The following is a 21319-nucleotide window of genomic DNA, read 5'->3' on the forward strand; positions in this document are numbered from 1 at the left end:
TCCAAGTTTTGGCAATTATGAATGAAGCTTCTATGAGCATTCATGTGTAGGTTTTTTGTGGGGACATAAAATATTTACTCCTTTGGGTAAATACCAAGGATTGCTGGGTAATACAGGTAAGAGTACCTTTAGGTTTATAAGAATAAAGTGCTGTTTTAAAGAGCTCTTTGGCTCTGGAACTAAAGGTTCTGAAGAGCACCCATGGGGGTTACTGGTCAGCCCTAAGATGGTAGGGTCCTGTCCCTGGCGGCACTCTTAATGAGCACTGAGGGCATCAAAGGGCCTTCGCCTTCTATTAATAGATGTTTGATATCGGACCTGGCATACTGTGGACACAGATAAAAATCTGCAACTGCCTTCCTTTTCCCCTACTCTGTCCTCCTTTGGTCTGTGGCTGACATCCCTACCTTTGGGTGTGGCTTCTGAGGCATTAAGGGCTCCCTGAATGACAGCCTGCGCCTCAGAGTTCTTTTTCTTCAGAAAGTCGATGGTTTCTCGTAAATCCAGCAGCTCAGTGTCCTGAGAGAGAAGTGAAGATAGTATCATTAGCTGGGGATGGAAATACCTGCTATGTGCCAGGCAGTAGGTGAGGCACTGAAATTCTACCAGACTTAATACAGAGGGGCATGGAAATCGGACAATTGAATGGAGGGTCAGGTTGAGAATTCAGGGAGAATTCAACAAGAAAACAGCCCTCAGGAGAGAGGGGATGTCAGAGTTGCATATCTCTCCAGGAGGACCCCTTCCTGCACCCACCCCACTGGTGCAGGCCTCTTACCTTCTCCTCTGCTGTCTCGGCCAGGTGTCGTAGGCGGGACGTCATGTTCACCAGGCTCTGCTCGAAAGCCGCCACCAGATTGGCCTGAAACACACACAGAAGAGGGCCTGGTTTGCCTGAGGAACAGAAAGGATTGATGTGGGAAGGACTTCGAGCTGATTCTGCATGTCAGAGCTGACCGATGCCAGCAAACCTCTTAGAGATTTAAAAATGCTGATTTCCCTGAGCAGACAAGATGGGGTCCAACACCTGGATTGACCAGGAGACAGTTCCTGGTGGGTACCAGCTTTTGGAGTGATGAAGTGGTGCAGACAGCATGAGGGTGGGGCAGGCTCAGAGAGGCCCTGAGGGACTTGGGGCCCTGTACCTGTCCTTTACCAGAGGTAGGATAGCCCCTCTGCCCTACTGGGGGCCGTCACCCACTGGCTCATTCCCGTTATCTTGGGGTAAGTCTTCACTGGTCTAACCGGCTGGTCCCCATGGGTCCAAGTCACCTCCTGGCAGAAGCTGTGGGGTACAGCTCTTCTACCTCTGTTCTGCCCTTCATTTTAATTTGTTCTTCCTGTTCCCTGTTGCTGGCTTCAGGCTCTCTCTGTAGGGCTGGAGAGAAGTAGCTCAAGATTGTCAGGGGCTTGCCACGGCTTGGCCACTAGATGTCAGGCCGGTTTCATGAATGCTCCCCAAGGACCTGGAGAAGAGGCGCTGGGGAAAGGAGCCCCATGGAGCTGTCTAATTGGGGGCAAGATGTGTAGGAAAGTGAAGGGAATGAGGCAGGGGGTGAGGAAGGGGAACACCTGCGGACGGGGATTAGTCATCAGTGGAGGCTTCAGAGGGTGTCCCCAGGAAGAAGCGATGGGCATCACCCGGAAGGTCCTTCACACAGAGCTCTGGAATGTCTGTGACACAAGCTCCTTGCTTGCTGTCAGCGAGTAATTCTCCCCACTGTTGGGTCAACTTTTTACCCACTGTCCTTGACGTGCCTAAGAGCTACTGTCATTTGACCTTGGCGGGAGGCAATCTGTTTTTCCTCATAAGCTCCTCTCCCGCTGGATTATAAATCTGTCAAGGCCCGGGCTCCTCAGAGGATCTGTCATGGCCTGAGAGTTCACTCCAACCCGCTGTGCAGGGAATTCCCATGTTCTTGGCCTCCAGGTCTGCTCTTGTTGACTTCTCTCCATCCCTGTGTGCCTAAGCAGATGGTCCCTGGCATCTCCTAGGAGAGACCCCCAGAGTCCCTGGCATCTTGTGGGCTCTTCTGTGTTGGCCTCTTCTCAGTGGGGGAGCTCCCTTTACCGGGATGGACGGGTTTTCCTTTCCTCTCTCTCCTGTATTTCCTTCTTCACCCTCAACCTTGCCAAATACCTCTAAGACCCCAGGGCTAAGCCATGGTGCTGGAGAGTGGGTGGCATTTGGGATGGTTAACATGGTCCGGGGGCCCCTCCCTGCTAGGGTGTGCCCTCAGCGTGGGCAGCTGGTGGGTCCAGGGAACATGACCAAAGCTCCTTCTGGAGTTGGATCCTGAGGAGGCTACTAATCTTCCCAGAGTCTTCGCATTGTGTCTCCTGCTTGAGGGCAGGGCTCCGACCCTCAGCAAAAATCTGACTCTAAAATTCAGAACCTGTCATGTCTGGGTGCTTAGTTTGTTCTCTCTGAGCCAAAGGGAACTTCCTGTTCTAAGAAAAATCACCCTCTAAATTCATTTTCTTGGCTCTCACCCAGCCTCGACAGCATGATGGCTGACAGATTGCAGTGTAAATGAATCAGACACACTAATGTTCTCGGCCTCCCTGGCGCCTCTCCCCCCAGCATCTCCCAGACATGAATTTCCTGGGGTGTGTGGGACGTGACCCGGGGCCACTGGCCTTGGTGGGTGGGGCACTAGAGGTGGTTCTTGCTTACACTGCAATTCTTATAGATCCCCAAGACTGGAAAAAAGTGCTTGATACGAGCGTCCAACAAACTGGTAAGTACACAACTTATGAGCCAAGGGTTTGAGAGAGTAAGCAGTGTGGTGAGGGAACTGCTATTGAACTATATCGTACATGGGCAACTTCTGAGTGCAGAGACTTCTACCTGATTCCAAGGGAAGACCCCAGGCCTGACAGCTGGGCTCCCCAGAGAGTGGGGGAAGAAAAAACCCAGAAACTACTGCGGAAATTACAGACATGGTGACTTTTGTGCAAACACTTGGAAGCGCCTGCAGATCCGGCTCAGCTGTTGTTTACACGGTGGGAAAAAGGGCTCTTATGTTCTCTGTTTGCAACTCGGTCACAGGGGAGAAGCCACAACCTGGTTAGAAGAGGTAGCTGCATTTCCCCCCATCTCACAGGGAAGAAAAACCAAGGCCTAAGGAAAAGAAAGAAACTCACTCTAAATGGCTGTCCTAGAGACAGGTTGAGGGCAGAAACAAAGAATTCTGGATCCTAGTCTGAACCTCAGATCATTTCTGCAGCTGCCCGGGGAAACTCCTAAGAAAAGGCAGCTGTGTGTGGGGAGCAAGGCCTCAGTGGAGCTGTGCAGGGAATTCCCATGTTTTTGGCCTCCAGGTCTGCTCTTGTTGACTTCTCCTCATCCCTGTGTGCCTAAGCAGATGGTCCCTGGAATCTCCTCAGGAGGGACTAAGCAGCATGGTGGGTACAGGGGTTCTAAGCAGCATGGTGGGCACAGGCAGGGACACGCCCATGGCTCTGAGGGCCCACAGTGATAACCCAGAACTATTTCTCATCATGGCCAACGCAAGGCTGTTCCCACTTCCACGCAGACATGGATAGTGCCTTCTTTCTCGAGGGAGTGCGAAACCCTTAGACAGAACTCACCCATACTTAATAATAATGGTGGGACAAAAATGGTTCTTTACAAAACTCCCAGAGAAAAGGAAGGTCAGTTGCCAGACCCTCTGTCGAAGCACTCTGAAGGCACCCTTGGATCCTACACTTGGGGACATCTTATGAGATACCTGTCCTCTATGGCTGAACTTCTCTAACTTAGAGCCAAAACAGACGCCTGGGTCTTGACCCACTTTATGGCACTCACATTGGCAGATAGTTGAGACGTGAGCGTGGCCACTTTTTCCTGGGACGATTCCAGTTCCCTACGCAGCTTCCGGATTTGCTGTGAAAGAAAGAGGAATATAAATGTATGGTGGCAGAAGGACTACAGGATGTGGAAGGAAAACGGGGTGCAGTGGTGTTAACAAGCAGACACAAAGGCTTTGCACCCTACCTCAGACTGCATCCTCTCCTCAGCCTGAAGAAGGTAGCACAGAGGGAGAGAAAGAGAGAAAAAGGAGGCAGTTACTATGGAGGTGAAGAAGCAGGGTGGAGAACTTGAAGCAGCGTGGCTCAGAGGTGCGGAGAGCCTGGAAGCCCGTTCCTGGCCCCGCCCTTCACAGAACCCACTCGCCCTATACTAGGGCTTGAATAAAAGATGGCTCTTGTCATCTCCAGTCAACTCTGTCATTACCAAGACTGGGAAATGAAACTCCAGCTGACCTGAAGACTAATCCTTATTGTCACCAACTTGAAGGAGTAAAGAATTTGGGGCAGAACAAATGCAAGAATTAAGAAACACCCAGGACCTCCCTGGTGGCGCAAGGGGGTAAGTCTCAGCACTATAAGATAGCACTATGAAGCTATCAGCAGCTACTGCAGCACGAGTTCGATCCCTGACCAGGGAGCTGATCCACATGTTGCAGCAGATCTCTCCTGACTCGCCTGCTGCTCCCCTCAACAGGGTATTTCAGTAGATCTGCCTATTCTGCTCCCCACTCTGTCTCTGGTGAGTCCTCTCACCCCCCACATCTCTGGCCTGTACCCCAGCTCTTGTATGCATAAATAAATAAATCTTGGAAAAAAAAAAAAAAGGAAGAGAAACACCCAGTAGCCACGTGGTGCCCATGCACCACAGTGAAAACAGGGTGAGTTCTACACACTTCGAGGGTTCTGGTGTTTAGACCCCTCCCCTTGCCATGAAAGCTCCCTGCTTCTCATCGCCCATAATGGGCTTGATAACAAGGGGATCCTCCATTTTTCAAAGAAAGGGAACCACACAAGGCACCAGGATTCTCAGCAATTGGTCCTCAGGTGTAAAAGACCACAGGGGAACTGAGACGCCCACAGCTGAGTGCTCCAGTTTCTGAGTGCCTTCTCCCAACACCACCCCAGATCCCTAAGGCAGAATGTAGAGATATCCAACCAAAGGAGTTTCTAGGGATCAGCATAAAGGCAGGGGAGTGGGGATGAGGGAGAAAGAGAAGTGAATGCTCTTACTGATGAGTAAGTGGAGGAGGCACTGGAGGCCAAGGACAGCACCGAGCCGTGAACTGAAAAAGAAGCAGAACATGAAGAGTTAACAGAGGGAGGGTCCCAGGGCCAAGAGGTTCCCAGAAGAGCCCTAAGGCAGGAGTTTGGGTTCTGATTCTGGAAGACATCTGGAGCAAACAGAAAGAGCAGGAAAGGGGACCCAACTTGTATCCCAACAGCCCAAAGCAGGTGTCTGCGGGGGAGGCAAGTCCTGAGGGGAGCTAGCCTCCTCCTCTATTTCTCTGCAGCCTGGGAAGGTATCCCTGGTCCCTGTTCAGCTCAGCCTGCCCTGATGGGCAGGAGGATTAAGGGAGAGGGAAAGGAGGTGTTCTCTAGGCGTCATCTTATCTTCACAGACAGGAAAAGTACTTTAGCTGCAGAAGCTGAGAGTTTATCAGAGTCGCTAAGAACAAATCCTGCAATTCTGCCTATGCCTCCTCTTCTCAGCCTTGAGGGATTGCCTGGGCCCCTGGGGATCATTTAGATGGAAAACATACTGATATGTAAAGCACTATTCTGACTGTTCAGTAGAGCCCCACTGAGAGGACCAAGCGTCTGCTGGGACCCACTCCTGGAACCCGGGCCCCCTCCTGGAACCGGGGCCCCCTCCTGGAACAAGCGTCTAAAGGGAACCAGGGGAGGTCTGGCCTGGCCACGGACCGCTCTGACCACGACACCCAGATCACCACCAACAACCACAGGACTCTCCCTGAAGCTAATCTTCAGAACATTCTAGAAAGAAGAATGAGATGCCTAGTTCTTGGGAAGGATCTAAGAACTACCGTATGTCCCTTTATCTTTCCACATATTCTGCGAGACGGTGGGGAGGAAAGATGACCTGGAATGAGGAGGATAGGAGGGGGCTTCCAGTGCAGCCTTCCTTGCTGTATCCCTCCCCCGGCCCCAGTGGTAGATGCTCCATCCCAAAGCCCCAGTGCTAGACAGTGCCACCCAAGGTTTCTGGGCCCCCAGACCCTTCAAAGGGATGGGAACAAAGAACTGAAATGGCCCCAACTTGATGTCCTGTGATTCATATATGTGTGTGTGGTGGTGGCAGTGGTGGTGAGGAGGTGGCGGTGGGTGAGGGGGCCCAGCAGAGCTGGAATGAGCGTGAACCGCGCTGGCATGAAGTCTCACCATCGTCCGTGGGGTCTCGGAAGGATCCTGACCGAATCATTCCCTTGGGTCTCTCGGCCAGGGACAGGGTGCTCCCCATTTGGGAGCCGCTGTACAGCTCGAAGGCCGCCTCGTGGGTGGGGATGCTGTTGGAGCGGGTGATTCTTGGCGTGGTGGCCGCCGTGGGACTCACTGGAAGGACAGAGGGAAAGGGGACAGGAGAGGGAGGGGGAGGGCAGAAGAGGCAGGGTCATCAGCTCTCTGGCCCCTTGGGGGATGGAGCACCAGGAGCATGAGAGGCAAATGGTGGGAGGGCAGGAGAGGAAGGGGAGGTGGGGCGGTGGGAGTGTGCAAGCAGCTGGTGGTTAGGAGCGGGGGTCTCTCCTGGGGGGATCAAGCCCTAGTGGAGAAGGACCCTGCTGTCTGGAATTTAGGGAGAATTTAGTAGCGTTTCCTACTTCAGACCTTCCCTCAGCCCTGTCTGCCCAGAGTTGGTACTTTTGAAGGTCAGGCTGGGGGCCTGGCAGTTTTTCCGAAACCTTCACATCACTTGGATGTGTTGATGAAAATGGGATGTTGTGAGTCTAAAATACAAATGGCAGTCGGGAGGACTGCAGATTCAGATCAAGACTGGGATCTGAATGATGAGAAGGAGCAGAGAAAGGGGCCAGGCTACAGGCCGGCGGGCTTGGCGTTATGGAAGGGGGTGTGACTCCCACCACAGTGTCATTCTAGGTCACTGGTCAGTTCTAAAGTAGCAAGAAACACGACCCTCTCTGTCCAGATGCCCCTCCCTGGCTTGAAGGTCAGACAGATGGAGCAGGCCAGAACATAAGGCTCGTGGGATCTGCTTTGAAGCCAGACTCGGCTGAAACCCTGTTACAGAGGGGACATTCTCCCTTTCTTCTTCTCCCCTTGCAGGGATCACAGCCTCCCGGGGCAAGCCCGCGGGCCCTTCTTTGCCACCACACAGGCAGGTGGGTGACTAGTCTCTCCATAGAGACCTATGCGGAAGAAGACCTCACACCACTCTTGGCCCTTCTGAGCCAGGAAGTTGGCCACTGCTTAAGCAGCCCCTTTTTCTACAGCTAAAATGCCTGTCCCCCTGGTTGGTCCTCAGCAGAGATGGAGAACACACTGGCCCCTCCTCACTGAGTGGCCCTTCAGGGACCAGATGACCTTTTAAGAACCATTCCCTTCTCTAGGCAAAGTGATCCCGAGTCTTAATTTTGCCTCAAATTCCCCCGTCATCCCTCAGGCACATTCCAGGTCCTTGTTCTAAATTACTATTTCCCTTCACTCAGCTGCAAGAGGAGATGGATGGATTTAGGCAGACACCAGGAGCAAACATGAGGCTGTCCCAGCACTGTCCAAAAGGGGTTCCCACTAGGCCCAGCATGGCCTGCTGCTCCCCAGAACCAGGGCTGGCATGCTTGCGTGCTGGGGCCGTGCCTGCCTCCCAAAGCGCTTCCCCTCCCTGTCTCTGAATCAGTCCCTTTCCTCCTTCCCAGCCCTCCCTTCTCCAGAGGCTTTTGAAAGAACTCCAGCAGACAGCACTGCCTTCAGGGCAAGGCTGGTCCTGGTGCAACCCCAGCAGTGGGGAGTCTGGATTTTCTGGGCTTTAAGGTAGAGCCCATCCTTGGCCATCAACACCCTTTCCCACCTTCATCCCCACCAGTCCAGTGTTTTAGCATCACCATGCTGGGTGCTGGATCCTTCTGGCAAAGCCAGCCTGCCCAGTGCACTCATTTGCACTCCAGGCCTTGTTGTGTGCCCGTCCTGTGCTCACTCAAACTCTCTGATGCCACAGGACCCTACCACCTGTGCCCAGGGACGGCTGTGCAGTTAGGATGTTGGAGCACTTTGTCTTTAACCTTATTTCAGATGGAGACACCGAGGCACCAGGAAGCAAGCCACTGCGGTGCGGTCGGCTCCAAGAGGAGACCCAAAGCCGCTGCCTGGCAGTCTGCAGGGTGGCCCCTGTGTGACCCCAGGCCACAGCGAGTGACTGAAAACACTGACCTATGTTGGTGAGCTGGCCCTTTGCACTCAAGGACATGGAGAGTGCAGGGGGAGACGGCAGCTCTGCCTGGTCGTCGGGTTCAGGCAGCCCCCCGATGGTGTGGGAGTGCCGCCTCTCCTTGGACTCCTCCTGGGACTGAAGCTGGTACCTGAAGGGGGCACAGAAGAGTTCAGCCCGGGCAACTACAAGACGACATAGAAGTCCTGAAAGCAGGACAAGGAACAGAGGGAGCAGACAGGGCTGCCTAAGGAGGGAACAAAAGCGGTGGCAGGTGCTGAGGCCTGGCAGGGCCTCTGTGGGATCTCCTGAGCTGGGGAATGCAGGGATGGAGGAGGCATGAGAACTTATTCCCCAAGCTCAGGACAGGGCTTTACGACTCCACGCGTGGGCTTCCAAGTAGTGAGAGCAACCAAAGTGAAGCCCTTGGAGTCACAGTTCGCGGGAGGCCAGTGTGTCCTGCCTTTGCCATAAGAGTGATCCCACAGGCGCCTGTTCACCCTCAGACTTTGAGGGTGGAAAATTACAGAGAGGAAGCTCAGCCAGGATAGCGGCGATGGCACACGTTGGGACAGGTGAGGGTACGATCCTCACTTGCAAACCTGTTCCTCTTCTGTCTCGGGGAAAGAACACTGGCTACAAAATTGACTCACACATAATAGTTCACTGGGATGGGATGCTGGGGTTTATGAACAGGAACCACATACAGTGACTCGGCTGTGGCCTCGCTAAATTTGGGACTAGGGCCCTGGGCAGGTCAGGGGAGTTTTTCACACAGATCAGGAGCCCCTGGTCTAGGGAAAATCAAACACATTTAAAGGTTACCTGAGCCCTTTCTTGGGAAGGGTGTTCCGGTCTCGTTGATTACTGTGGGGAAAAAGAGAGAATGAGGGTCTCTCTTAGAAACCAAAGTTTGGGGCCACAGGTTTGAGGGACAAAACATGAGGACATAGGACAGCAACGTGAGCCCCATCAACTCTGTTAACAAAATAAGAGAACAACTGGAGTCTGCCTCTTGGCTTGCAGCTTGAGAAATTCACCTGAAATGGTTTTCCCTGCTTAGGAGTAAGGTATGGTTCAGTATTTACAAGATCGATTCATGATAGGTGAAGACCAGGTGTGATGTGACAGAAGTGACCGTGGACAAGGCAGCACAGGCTTTGGATGACAGGCTAAACTAGCAATGACAAGATCTTAGTCATTTTATGACTTTGGGCCCTGGCTTCCCCATATATAATATGAGAATAATTTAAAACCAAAAATAAGCAGAAATCCTGTCTCATAGATTATTGTGAAGGAAATGACATGAATGCCAAAAATTTAAAGCAATAAAGTGGTAAGGCCGTACATTATTACTCGTGGTAAAATGAGTCAGAGGCAAAGGGACAGGCAGGCCCAGCTCTGTCCCTCTCCACCTACCTGTCCAACTGCCCAGTTCTAGGGCTTCCGCTCCAGGTCAGTTCTTCTGTCTCTTCCTCTGGGGGTGCAGCAGGGGGCGCAGGTGGGGTGGGGGTGGGGGTGCTGCTGGGGAAGGCACTGGGCAGGCTCATGGGCATCTGTAGGGACTCCATGCTCCTGTGCAGTCCTGAGAGTTTGGGGTACATGCGGGTCTCCTTGGGGACACTGAAGCCACTCATTAGCTCCAGGCCCTGGGAGAAGCTGGCTGAGTTAATGTTGAGGATGGGTGCTGGACTGGGGGTGAAGCAAGAGGGAAGAGGACCCCCGGCAGCTGAGCTGGGAGCATGCAGCTCTGGGACCTTGGCAGTGTGGGTGTCGCTGGACGGTGGGAGATCCAGACTGTTGGAGTTGACCTTGTCCAGATTCGCCAGCGAGGGCGGCTTGACAAAGCTCTTAGATGTGGCCCTGAGGAAAGTGGGGACAAAACAAAATATTAAGAGTAACGGCATTTACAAAATAAGAGGCAGATGGGACTTTAGAGAAATCCTAGTTGGGATTTCAGTTGTAAGTTTCTGCCTATTTCAAAGCACACTGGCCTCTCCTCTGCTGTGAAATGCCCTGGAAGAAAGTCTGATGCCAGGCTCAGGCATCTTCAGTTCTTCATGAGGGGGGCACACATAAGGCGACACAGATGGATTTATTTACAAATGAGTACACGCATGTAAATAAGCATGGTAAAGCCACCCACACAGTGCCGAAGACAGGCTAAGGGTGATCGGGGATGAGATGGGTTTTGAATAAAGTCTTGAAAGAGTGGGAAGGAATCTGGCACATGGGAGAGTGAGGGGCATGAGCGGTGCAGGGGCCTGGAGATCACTGCAGAGAGCCACCCCACACCCCACCTAAGAGTGCCGGGATGTACAGAAGGTCAGAGCAGACAGACTGGGGGAAACTGCCAGTGCGGGTACCTGAGAGGGGTTGGTGGTAGCTCTGCCAACTTGGTGGCCGGAGGGTGGCTGGGCTGGCTCTTGGGCGTACTCTCAGGGGAGCCAACACTTTTCAGGGAGATGTTGTCTGAGTCCAAGGCCACCGCCTTGGCCTTGGCCTTCTCCTTTTCCCGATCGGTCTGATTGACAGGGGCTGGCGTGGTCCTCCCGCTGGCCACCTTGGAAGGCTCCTTCAGTCGGGAGGGTGTTAGGCTGCCCTGCTTGGTGCTGAGAAGGCTGGGGTCAATGCTGCTGCTAACCGGGCGCGGCCCGCTCCGCCCGCCGGTCACACTCATGGAACTGGACTTGGCTGGCCGGGGCAGGCTGCGGTACTGAATGTTGGAACGGGCTCCGGGGGCAAGGAAGCCGGGCTCTGCGCTGTTGGACACATCTAAGCTGGTTTTGCGTCCATTCACGGGCTTCACAGGGATGCCTGAGGACTTCTGGATCTTGCTCAGAGTGGCGGAACTGCCAGTCTGCATGACTGTGGCCGTGCCTGTGGCAGGAGGGGGCTTCTTGTAGCCAAAAGATCCTGAAGTGGAGGGGCGAGCGATGCCCGAGGGAGGCTTCTTAGCATCACTGAGCCGATCCCGGCCAGCGTCGGAGGAGGAGCGCTGGAGCCCAGCATTCTTCACTGCCAGCTTACCCTTGTCCGTGGCTTTGCCTTCAGGTTTGCCTGCAAGAGGGCAGCAGGTGAGGTAAGAGCAGCTGAAACTGGGCAATATCTTAAAAATCCTTTCGCCCTCCCCACGCCTCCACGGCGAAGGGAACACTGTCGATGCATTAGAGGATTTCAGAGAACAGAAGTGTGGGTAAGCAGGAACTACCTAAGCTCCTGCCTGAAGGAAGGAGACCCTGGGTGGAAGCTACCAAGGCTATTTCTTGCTTCCAGAGTAGTTATTCCATTTCAGTTGAAATGGCAGAGGCCACCACAAAGGTCATCCAGAAGGAAGTGCATCTCGCTAGTCGGGGAGGGGGACAGAGGAGGGGAAGCCAATGAAGGTGAGCGGGGCAAGAGCTGCTGGAAATTAGAGACTAGAGGGAAGTGTCCGTTGAGGGGAACTTCCGGAGAGCTACGATTCTGACTTAGGGTTTTCTTGGGAGGTCAAGCAAACATCTTGTAAGGATAAGGACACCAACCAGGTGTCTCGGGAGAGGAAAGAAGCATCTGGGTCAAACTAGCCTCTGAACAAAACAAGCTCACTCCCTCCTTTACCTCCTACTCGTTGTGTGATTTTGCTCAGTCACTCAACCTCCTTGAGTTTTTGGTTTCCCTGTTTGCAAAATGGAGGTAGTAGACTCATCTTCCCTACCCCCAGGGCCACTGTGAAAGCAGACCAGGTAGCACCTGTGAAGGTGTGTGCTAGCATTCCCCCGGGCTAGGGACCAGCAGCAGCTACAGAGACAGGTCTTTGCCTTTTCTGTTCCTTTATTCCAGGCTTACCTGCCACCTTGAGGGCACTCTGGGCTGTGTGAGTGATGGGGGAAGTGACGGCCACAGGTGGGGTCTTGCCCTTCTTCAGGGAACCGGGGTGCCCCAGGCTGACAGGCTTTTTCAGTTCCCCGACCTTGGATGAATCATCACAGCTCTCAGGCCGCTCTCTGCGCCACTTAGAAGTCCCGGGTTCCATCTTCAGGCTTCCGCTGTCGTACTCCAGTTTTTTGGGGGCCTTCTCCTCTGATTCACTAAACCAGCTCAGCCCACTTTCTGCCAGCGAGCGCTTCTCTGAGTCTGTGCGGAGCTGAAGAGGGGGAGAGTGAAAGCAGAGTGAGACACTCACTTGAGGAGGGGGGGACGAGGGCGGAGATTTACTTGGTTGCTGAGTGGCCCTGCTCATCCCAGAGTATCAAGTCATCCGGGATGTCCCTGGTCAGGTGCAGAGAGAAGGCAGGACAGGCCTCTGTGGGACAGAGCTTACAGCTGTCACTGCACGTACACTCTTCTGTGTATTTGGTGAGGCACGAAAACTGGCACTGCTCACTATGAAAATAGTGAATGCCTTAGGCCTCTGCTTGGTAGCCTCAGTTTCCCCCCCAACCCCCACCCCAAGCTCTAAAAGGACTTGGCCAGAGGCATATGAGCATGGTCTGGAGTGGGAGGGTGTGTATGTAAACACACCCAGGCATCGCCCGGCTAGCCCGGTGGTATATCCTGAGCTGGTGGCCTCCAGGCTTGCAAATGCACATACCACTATGGTGGAGTTCCTGCGAGAAGCAGTGGGTGTCGTTGGGAGGGAGTTGAGAGAGGAGCTGGCATTGAACTCTTCCGAGCTGAGGTTGTCTGAGGCATCGCTGAGGCCACTGCTGATGGAACTGCTTTCATCCCAGCTGCAAAACAGAGAGAGAAAGGTGAAGGGAGGCCTACACGTTAAGTCTCAGAACTGTCACTGCTGCCACCTGAGTTCAATCCCTAGCCAGGGAGCTAACCCACATGATGCAGCAGACCTCTCCTGTCTTGCCCGCTGCTCCCCTCAGCAGTGTATTTCAATAGATCTGCCTGTTCTGCTCCCCACTCTGTCTCTGGTGAATCCACTCATACATCCCTGCACTGCTGGCCTACACCTCAGTTCTTCCACACAAAAATAAAATTAAAAAAAAAAAAAGAAAAAAAAAAAAAAACAGAAGTCAAGGCAAGAGATAAATTTTTCATGTTGATGGAGGAATGGCTCCATGCCAGTATACAGACTGGCCAAAAGGAGAAAGCCCGGGCGTTAGTGCTGGGTTTGCCAGTAGTGCAAAGTGTAGCTCCTTGTAATTTGGTGATGTTCTTTCACAACAGGAAGACCTTCTTGACTTGGCAAGAGACATTCCAGCTCCTTAGCAGAAACGTATATTGTAAAGACAAGGTAATTCTTGGATCAATTTAGTTATGCAAACCCATTTCCTCTATAAACAGGCTCCATTCTTAGAATTATATTTTTGTCACTTTTAAATGTGTTCTCCAGGTATTTTCCCCTCTCTTCTTTAATTTTTTTTTATACCTGGTAACAAGGAACAGGAAAGTATTTATCTTTTCTAGAACCTCTTAGAGCTTGTCATTTCTCATTGCGCCCATTTATATAATTCACCTTATCCTGGGGCGAGGTTTTGCTTTTAAACAGCATTCCTGCTCTTCTGGTATAAGAAGAACGTTTAAGCTGCTATAGCCAGGCAGAGGTGTCCAATTTGTGCTAATGGGTTTCATTTTCCTGCACTTGCTGGGAATATCAGCTTTGCAGTATCTGGGAGAGACTGTTTATTGTTAAACATCTGTGTATGCATGTCTTATCTAAAGAACTCGGTCTACGTACCAAGTAAACTAAATCCAGCCACCCTCACCCGTAGCTTTGGCTCTTCCACAGTGTATTGACCATTCATGTCGTGTCTCACAAGTTTCAGTCATAAAGTTTATTCTGACTGAATATCTCAACAAAGACACTCCCTCTGACACTGACAGCAGGTTCCTTTCGTTCTAGTCTTTGCTACTCACACTCACACGTTCCTTTCTGATCCCACATTATCTTCTAAGCTTAAGTTCTGTCTCTGTCGATCTTTCTTCACTTTCTTCCATTTTCCAACTCTTTCACCATTTCTATTACTCACTTTTGAACCCTAAACACTTCTTCTGTTTTCACTCAAGTTTTAGAACCTAAAACTGAGCGCAGAAACTTCAGTAAGATAGCGAGACACGAGTGTCCATGTGGGGAGGAACAACCCCCTAAAGCCTCACGTCTGTGTTCATACTAGGTCTGTTGAGCAGATTTCATGTGTGCAAGGACTGCAGAGACTGAAGATGTTTTTTTATGAATTAGTTGGCATCTGGAAAATTTTCCCTTTTTGATTTATTTTGAGTTTCATATCATGGAACAAAAATCAGACATATAAGTCATCTAAGTGCTTGGCCCGGATTTCAGCTGGCCTCCTAATTCACGCTCTGGGAATAGGAAGTGGGTGGTTTGGACATTTGGCTTGGTTGCTCTGCAGTGATTAATCCAAATGCATTGAGAAAGAACAAAGAAAACACTGGGATAAGAATACCCTAGTGATTTCTATTTTATTTCTATGAAATAAATATAATAATAATGTCATTATTAAGTAACACTTAACCTCTCCTTTCCCCAACTCCCTACCCCCATTTTTAAACATTTTAATTTCATATTTGTCCTGGGTTAAGCTATCCTATCCCCATTCTCACCCCACCCCGTTCCCCATTTTACAGAGAAAGAATACCAAGGAGGAAAGATCAATTCGGTTTTATGATCCTATCAGCTCTTCTGAGTCAAGATTAGATGTCTGGCAAGCAAACAAACAAACTATTCACAGCATATTCACTTAGGTCAAAGACAGAGGAAGCCTGTAGTACCGAACCTTCTGAGATTAATTATTGATAATCAAGGTCTTGGAGCAGTGAAAACTCTGCTCCAAGGATGATGTGGTTTACAAATACAGAAGAAACCCTGCTTTTGTTCCACATTTAGGGAAAGCCTAATATTGAAGTGGAGGAAAGGGAGGGCATGGGTTTTCTACTTGGGAGAGTTCAGGTCCTCCTTGCCCAAAGACAATCCCTCCCAAGTCATAGACTCTTTTCCTACAGCAAGGAAGTATAAGCCTAAAATTACAAGGGGAGGTTGGCTAGAGGATTTAAAGATTTCCTAGCAAAATTCCTTTGCAGGTTCCAAACAAAAGGATAATTCTGTTGTCACTATTAAACTGTGCAAAGGTGGGGAGGCAAAATGTCACATTTGGTGGATTCTCACCTGTAATTGCAGGGTACAACTCCAGCTCAAGGTTCAACAACAACAGAGTTTATTTACCAAGGGGGGGGGGAGAGAGAGAGAGAGAGAGAGAGAGAGAGAGAGAGAGAGAAGTTGGGAGAGAGGAAAGAGTTAGAGGCAGAGCTAGAAGCATTAGCAATGGTCAGACGGTGGTTTGAAGCAGAGATCATATGCAAAGGTCTAGGAGGTATCTGCAAAGGTCTTTCCAGAGGTGGCACCAGCAGTCAGAAATAGCAATCTTAACGTTGGGTCAGGTAGCACTGGACATGGGACTGGTCAGTGCCAAAGCAACAGCACCAGGGGTTGATGCCCGATGAGTCAGAGGACGGGACCAGTGTTATAGCTCTTAGAGATGCTGGGGATAAAGCCAACAGCAAAGAGCTCTTGTAGAGACACCTACTAGCACAGGGCCAGTGATGTCATTCAGCAGGTGATATCAGAGGCAGAGTCAGAGGTCAGGTCTGTGAAGGTATGGTGCCAGAGGGCAGAGATCAGTGTTATAGCTCAATGAAGTTCTTCCCAAGAGAGTGATCCAAGGAATCTGCACAAAGCTGCACGAATCTGACTGAAAGCTGGCTGGAGCCTGACTTAGATAGTCTTCAGGGTACCCACCTTTTAAACCTGATTGGTCCCTTATAGTTGATTGGCAGCCATGGGAGCTTCCAATCAGATTGGTTCATTTATAATCTCAGCTATTTGATTGGTGCCAGTCGAACTGTGCCAGTGTGCCCAACCTGACCTATACTGAGGTTGGACTTCTTAACTGAAACTGCACTAGTGTGCCCAACCTCTCCTATACCAAGGTTGGGCTTCAAAACCGAACACCGAGAGCCCCTTTGGCACTGGTGCAAGCTTGAACCTGATTGGTGCCCATAGGAGCTCCAATCAGATTGGTCCCTGCTGGTTTCATGGGCTCCTGTGACAATTACAAAAAGGTTAAGCTTCTCCACTGGAGATGTTCCATTGGAGAGAGAGTATTTTCTTTCATTAAAAAAAAATTAGAAAAGGGCCTCCCCGGTGGCGCAGCGGTTGAGCGCTGGGTTGTGAAGCTGCCCGCGGCCACTGCGATGCTGGTTCTATCCCCGGCTGCTCCCCGGCCACCGGAGGAGGGTCCCACATGGCGCGCAGACCTCTCCTGCTGCCCACTGCTCCCCTCAGCAGTGTACTTCGGTCCTTCTGCCTGCTCTGCTCCCCGCTCTGGCTCTGGTGAATTCTCTCACCCTCCCACGCTTCTGACTGTACCCAGTGCATGTATAAACCAAACAAACAAACAAACAAACAAATAAATAAATAAGACATGCCTCTAGAAAATTAAAAAAAAAACAAACAAAAAAACAAAAAAAACAAAATTAGAAAATATATGCTATAGTAATATATATAAAATATATTTATATATAAAATATATAAAATTATATGAAATATAGAATCCTATAAAAACATAAAGAGGAAAAGAAAAATGCCCCCTTTTGTCTTCCTGCTTTTACTTTTAAGACTACCACTATTAAGTTTCTTGTGTTTCCTTCAAGAATACTACCATGTAGATCTCTGTCTTCTAGCTGTTTGCTCTCTGAGTCTGCAAAGTAGCTGACATTATGACCCTACAGCATTATCTTGGAAGTTCTCTTTACGTCACTTTGAGATTGAAACTACAGTCTTCCTTTTTGTTGGTTTACTCTCTTGTTTTAGTGAAATACATCTTCCAGTAGGTTCCTGGCAACAGACACTTGAAAGGTACCTTTGTGAGATCTGATATATCAAATGTCTTTATTCTATTTTTACATATGAGATATGGCCTGGCATAGAACTCTATGCTGAAAATAACTGTCTTTTCAGAATTTAAAGGCATTGTTCCCTCTCTAACTTCTACTATTAGTATGTGACCCATTTCTTTGTTTCCTCTCTGGAAACTTTCAGTAACTTCCCTAGGATTCTGAAATATTATTAACAACGTGCCAAGGCGAGGGCCAATTTTCATCTGTTGAGTTGGACAACTTATTGGACCTTTTTAATCAAGAAGCTCATGTCTTTCAAATCTTGGAAATTTTCTCAAATTATTTCTTTGATGATTTTCTCCTCTCCACTTTTCAGTTGTTTCTTCTAGATTGTTACTCAGATGATACATTTTTCAAGCTGATACTCTGACCATCTTTTTTGGTTTCCAGCAGTCTATTTTAACCCTTTTTGGGCAGTGGTGTCAATTTTATCATTTATCGTCTGTCTTAACTTTTTTCACTTTGTCATATCTTTTAATTTCCAAGGATGCTTTAAAAATATTGCATATGGTTTTTCAAGAATGTTATCTCTTAACTCTCAGAGACATTCATCTGCTCATTCATTCAGAGAGCAGGTTTACAATCTCTTCACAGAGTACTGGTTCCAAGTTGCTTTTTTCTGTTATATTGGTGAGTCTTTCACATTATAGACCTTCTCAGATGTCTGAGATCCTTGACTGTTCATACGTGAGACTGCAACAACCACAAGTTATTTGGAAGCTCTGTATACATAGGGCAGGACTTGTTCTCTATGGCTTCAGTACAGGGAAATGTGACTGGATTGATTCCTTTTAAGGTTTTTTTCTCTTGGGCTGGTTGGATTTCCCAGACATGACTCTTCCGGACTGCTGACTTGAGAGGAAGGGCAGTTGTCTTTCTGGGAATAGTGGAGAGGGGATTTGAGAGTCTAAGTATTCCTTACATACATTTTCAACCAATGCTTCTGTTTTTAGTTTCACCTATTCTACAACTAAAGGTAATTGATATAATCAATTACCAAGCTTCTTGCGGGTCCTGGGGCACAAAGAGAGTTGCTGCACAGCTTTTCCACTGCTGGCTTAGGATTCAGCTTTAAGTATAATAAATCAATTCACAGTTGCCATTGTGATTTGCAGCTTCCCAAAATTGTATGGCCACCCTCTTCCTTCTAGTCTTTGTCCTTGTGGTTTTATGACTTAAGAAAAAAGCACCTTTATTGTATCTTACTCTTGTGGTAGCTGTGAATTATGTAAACTGATTTTACCAGCAGCAAGATGCCCCTAAATGACTTTGAACAAAGCTTTCTCTTTGGGTGAGCACCCAAAACAAGCCTTTGGAATGGAGAAGAGGGGATATTAGCCTTGGAGTTCCGTCATGAAATCAGGAAGAGGCCAAAGGAACCATCTAGATCATTTTTTTTTTTTTTGGTAGAATCAAGAGCATTGGGAAAGAGGCAGAATGGATGCTCTCCTTGTTTAAGGTGGAAGGACAGAAAGTCTTTGGAAGAGGGCCTCCCCGGTGGCGCAGCGGTTGAGCACTGGGTTGCGAAGCTGCCTGCAGCCTCTGCAGCGCCGGTTCAATCCCCGGCCAGCGGGGGAGGGTCCCACAAGGTGAGCAGACCATTCCTGCCACCCGCTGCTCCCCTCAGCAGTGTGCTTCGGTTCTTCTGCCTGCTCTGCTCCCAGCTCTGGCTCTGGTGAATTCTCTCACCCTCCCGCACTTCTGACTGTACCCACTGCTTGTATAAAAAAAAAAAAAAAAAAAAGAATTCAGTATTAAGACACAAACTACATTTAAAAAAAAAAGAAAGTCTTTGGAAGAGTTTGCAAATCTATCAGCTAATAAGTCAGAGTACTACAGAGTGACTGACTGGTCATTCAGAAGTGCAAGGAAGAAAAAGAAAGCAGCTTAACTATGGCACCAAGAGGAACAAGCAGAGAGGTGGGCAGGGCTGAGTGTTCTGGAGAGCCCTGCAGCTGCTGTTTGGCAAAAGAATCTCTCTGCTCACTTCAAGCTTCATTTTTCCCTCTTTCAGTTGTCTTTAAATTCTTTTCTCACATAGATCTCAGGTGGAGAAAAAAAAAAGTCAGGTCTAGATTCCCTAGGCATTAAAAAACAAACTAGCTAACTCAGAGCCCCTAATATTCTGTTCGAATCTAATCTATTTATAAATCCAAACAACAATTACTGACAGGCAACTGATGCATAAGAAATGGTGTGAAAGTTTTCATTTCTATGTGGGTTATTATAAGAACAATGACACTTTTCATTTTCACCCACTCTTAGAGGAAATGAGACTGGAATAGGCATATGAGAGATTAAGTCAGATATAAACAAGACAATAAAAAGTGATTCTTGTCGAGGGGTATTTCAAAGAGCTAGAACAGGTCAGAGAAGTATATTAAAGAATTTTCTCTGCAGGATATTTCTTTTCCCCTTTACTGATCTCCTCATATCCCTTAATCCTCTCTCCAAATCTTAAACTTCTCATTTCCTATTTTCACTTAAAGTATCACTTTTTCTCCTGTCACCCTTTCAAAAACTTAGATATGTCTTCAATTACTTCCTTACTCCCTTCATCAAGACATCCCAGTGACTGTATTACTTGTCTCTCACATCACTATCCTTTTCCTTTATATCTCTTTGGCGCTTGCTCTGGTTCAGGGGTGACTGTCCTCTTACTTATTTTTTTTAAAGTGGTTGGATATTTTTTACCGGTAATTTTATTTTTTTGCATAAAAGAACTAGGGTGTAGACCAGAGGTTCTGGCGGGGGTGGGGTGTGGGTTGTGAGAGGATTCAGTAGAGACAGAGTGGGGAGCAGAACAGGCAGATTGACTAAAATACATTGCTGAGGGGAGCAGCGGGTGAGACAGGAGAGGTCTTGTGTGCCATGTGTGGGTTAGCTTCCTGGCTGGGGATCGAACTCAGGCCGTAGTGGTGACAGTGCTGAGTCTTAGTCCTTCCGCCACCAGTGAGGTCAATGTCCTCTTACTTGAACTCCTGTGAACAACTGCTTATTTGTACCACTCTCTGGATTCTCCTTCCTTCCAACACTCACCAAATATACTCAGAACCCTAATTATCCCAAAGTGTGGCACTTATCAATACCTTTTTTAGCTCCTTCTAACTAATATAATATAATAAAATAAAATTTCAACAGCTCTCCATTCCAACCGAACTATGAGCTATCGTGGACATAGCATAATGATTAAGAGCACAGACAATGGAGCCAGACTCTGAATTCAAGTCTGATAAACTCTATTTTGGGTTAAATTCAATTTCAGGTGGCAAAGATTCATTAGTTTCTAATATTTACAAGGTGGTTTCAGTTGTACAGACATCCAAAAGTGGGTGAACACCCAAAACAAGCTCAGAACCCAAGGGTGGAAAAAGATGCATAAAGGAAATGAAGACCATATTGTATGTATGGACAACACACATAAGAGAATTCAGAGAAAGAAGTGATTTAATCCTCCAACAAAATTTGACTTTGCCATATATGGATGGAGATAAATATAATGTTCATCCTCTTTTCTCTACCTCCCAATACCAGTCGGGCTCCTACTAGGTGACTTGGTATTTCACCTAATTTCTCTTTTGGAAGTACAGGCCTGCATGAAAGCCAGTACTGATCACTCTGTGATGGCCTGTGTGAGGTTGAAGATTCTAAAGCCGTGGTATTATCACAGGGATTTGAGAGCAATGGACATAAACTCTACCTATTCCCCCTGGGTTTTTCTCCCTAGCTCTGCATTTTGAAATCTTGTTTTTCTTCAAGGCCTGGATCAAACACAAGCTTTCTATGAGGCTTTCCAAACCTTTTCTTTTTAGAAGAAATCTTGTTCCCTTTTATGTTTCCATAAACGTAGCTTTACCTCTATTAGAGCATTTTGCCTCTGAGTAGTTCTGTCCATACATCTCTTCACTAGAATCGATTTCCTTGAGGGTCAGGATTAAGTCTACATCTTTGTAGGCCTCATATATTATATTGCATCTAATGGGCTTATACGTACTTGCGGACTTTGCATTCCTGGCTTATGCATAATTCAGGGAAGGGGTTGATTCTGGAATCTCTACGTATCTGTTCTCCAAGAATGACTTGTAGTTTGGGGCCTCCCTGTTGGCACAAGTGGTTGAGCGCAGCACTGTGAAGCTCTCTGCAGCCTCTGCAGCGCCAGTTCGATCCCAGTTGGCCGCCTGGGGTCCCACATGG

General features: G+C 48.9%; 1 protein-coding gene across 7 annotated transcripts in view; it reads right to left on the bottom strand.

The window, feature by feature from the left end:
• Positions 1 to 21319, bottom strand: part of NAV1 (neuron navigator 1) — a gene marked incomplete at both ends in the record, with an annotated part of 168655 nt that overhangs the window by 16385 nt on the left and 130951 nt on the right. For 3 of the 7 annotated variants that reach the window (XM_084244931.1, XM_084244929.1, XM_084244930.1), the window contains 12 exons: positions 408 to 519; positions 779 to 862; positions 3812 to 3889; positions 4001 to 4024; positions 5047 to 5099; positions 6217 to 6387; positions 8218 to 8366; positions 9041 to 9082; positions 9635 to 10078; positions 10582 to 11275; positions 12044 to 12341; positions 12789 to 12927. In XM_084244931.1, coding sequence (XP_084101057.1) covers positions 408 to 519; positions 779 to 862; positions 3812 to 3889; positions 4001 to 4024; positions 5047 to 5099; positions 6217 to 6387; positions 8218 to 8366; positions 9041 to 9082; positions 9635 to 10078; positions 10582 to 11275; positions 12044 to 12341; positions 12789 to 12927 — 2288 coding nt within the window. The remainder of the gene's footprint in view (positions 1 to 407; positions 520 to 778; positions 863 to 3811; positions 3890 to 4000; positions 4025 to 5046; positions 5100 to 6216; positions 6388 to 8217; positions 8367 to 9040; positions 9083 to 9634; positions 10079 to 10581; positions 11276 to 12043; positions 12342 to 12788; positions 12928 to 21319) is intronic. The other 4 variants (XM_084244935.1, XM_084244932.1, XM_084244933.1 and 1 more) reach the window with 3 other exon arrangements.

This window comes from Talpa europaea, assembly GCF_964194135.1.
Source record: "Talpa europaea genome assembly, chromosome: 10".
NCBI lineage: Eukaryota > Metazoa > Chordata > Mammalia > Eulipotyphla > Talpidae > Talpa > Talpa europaea.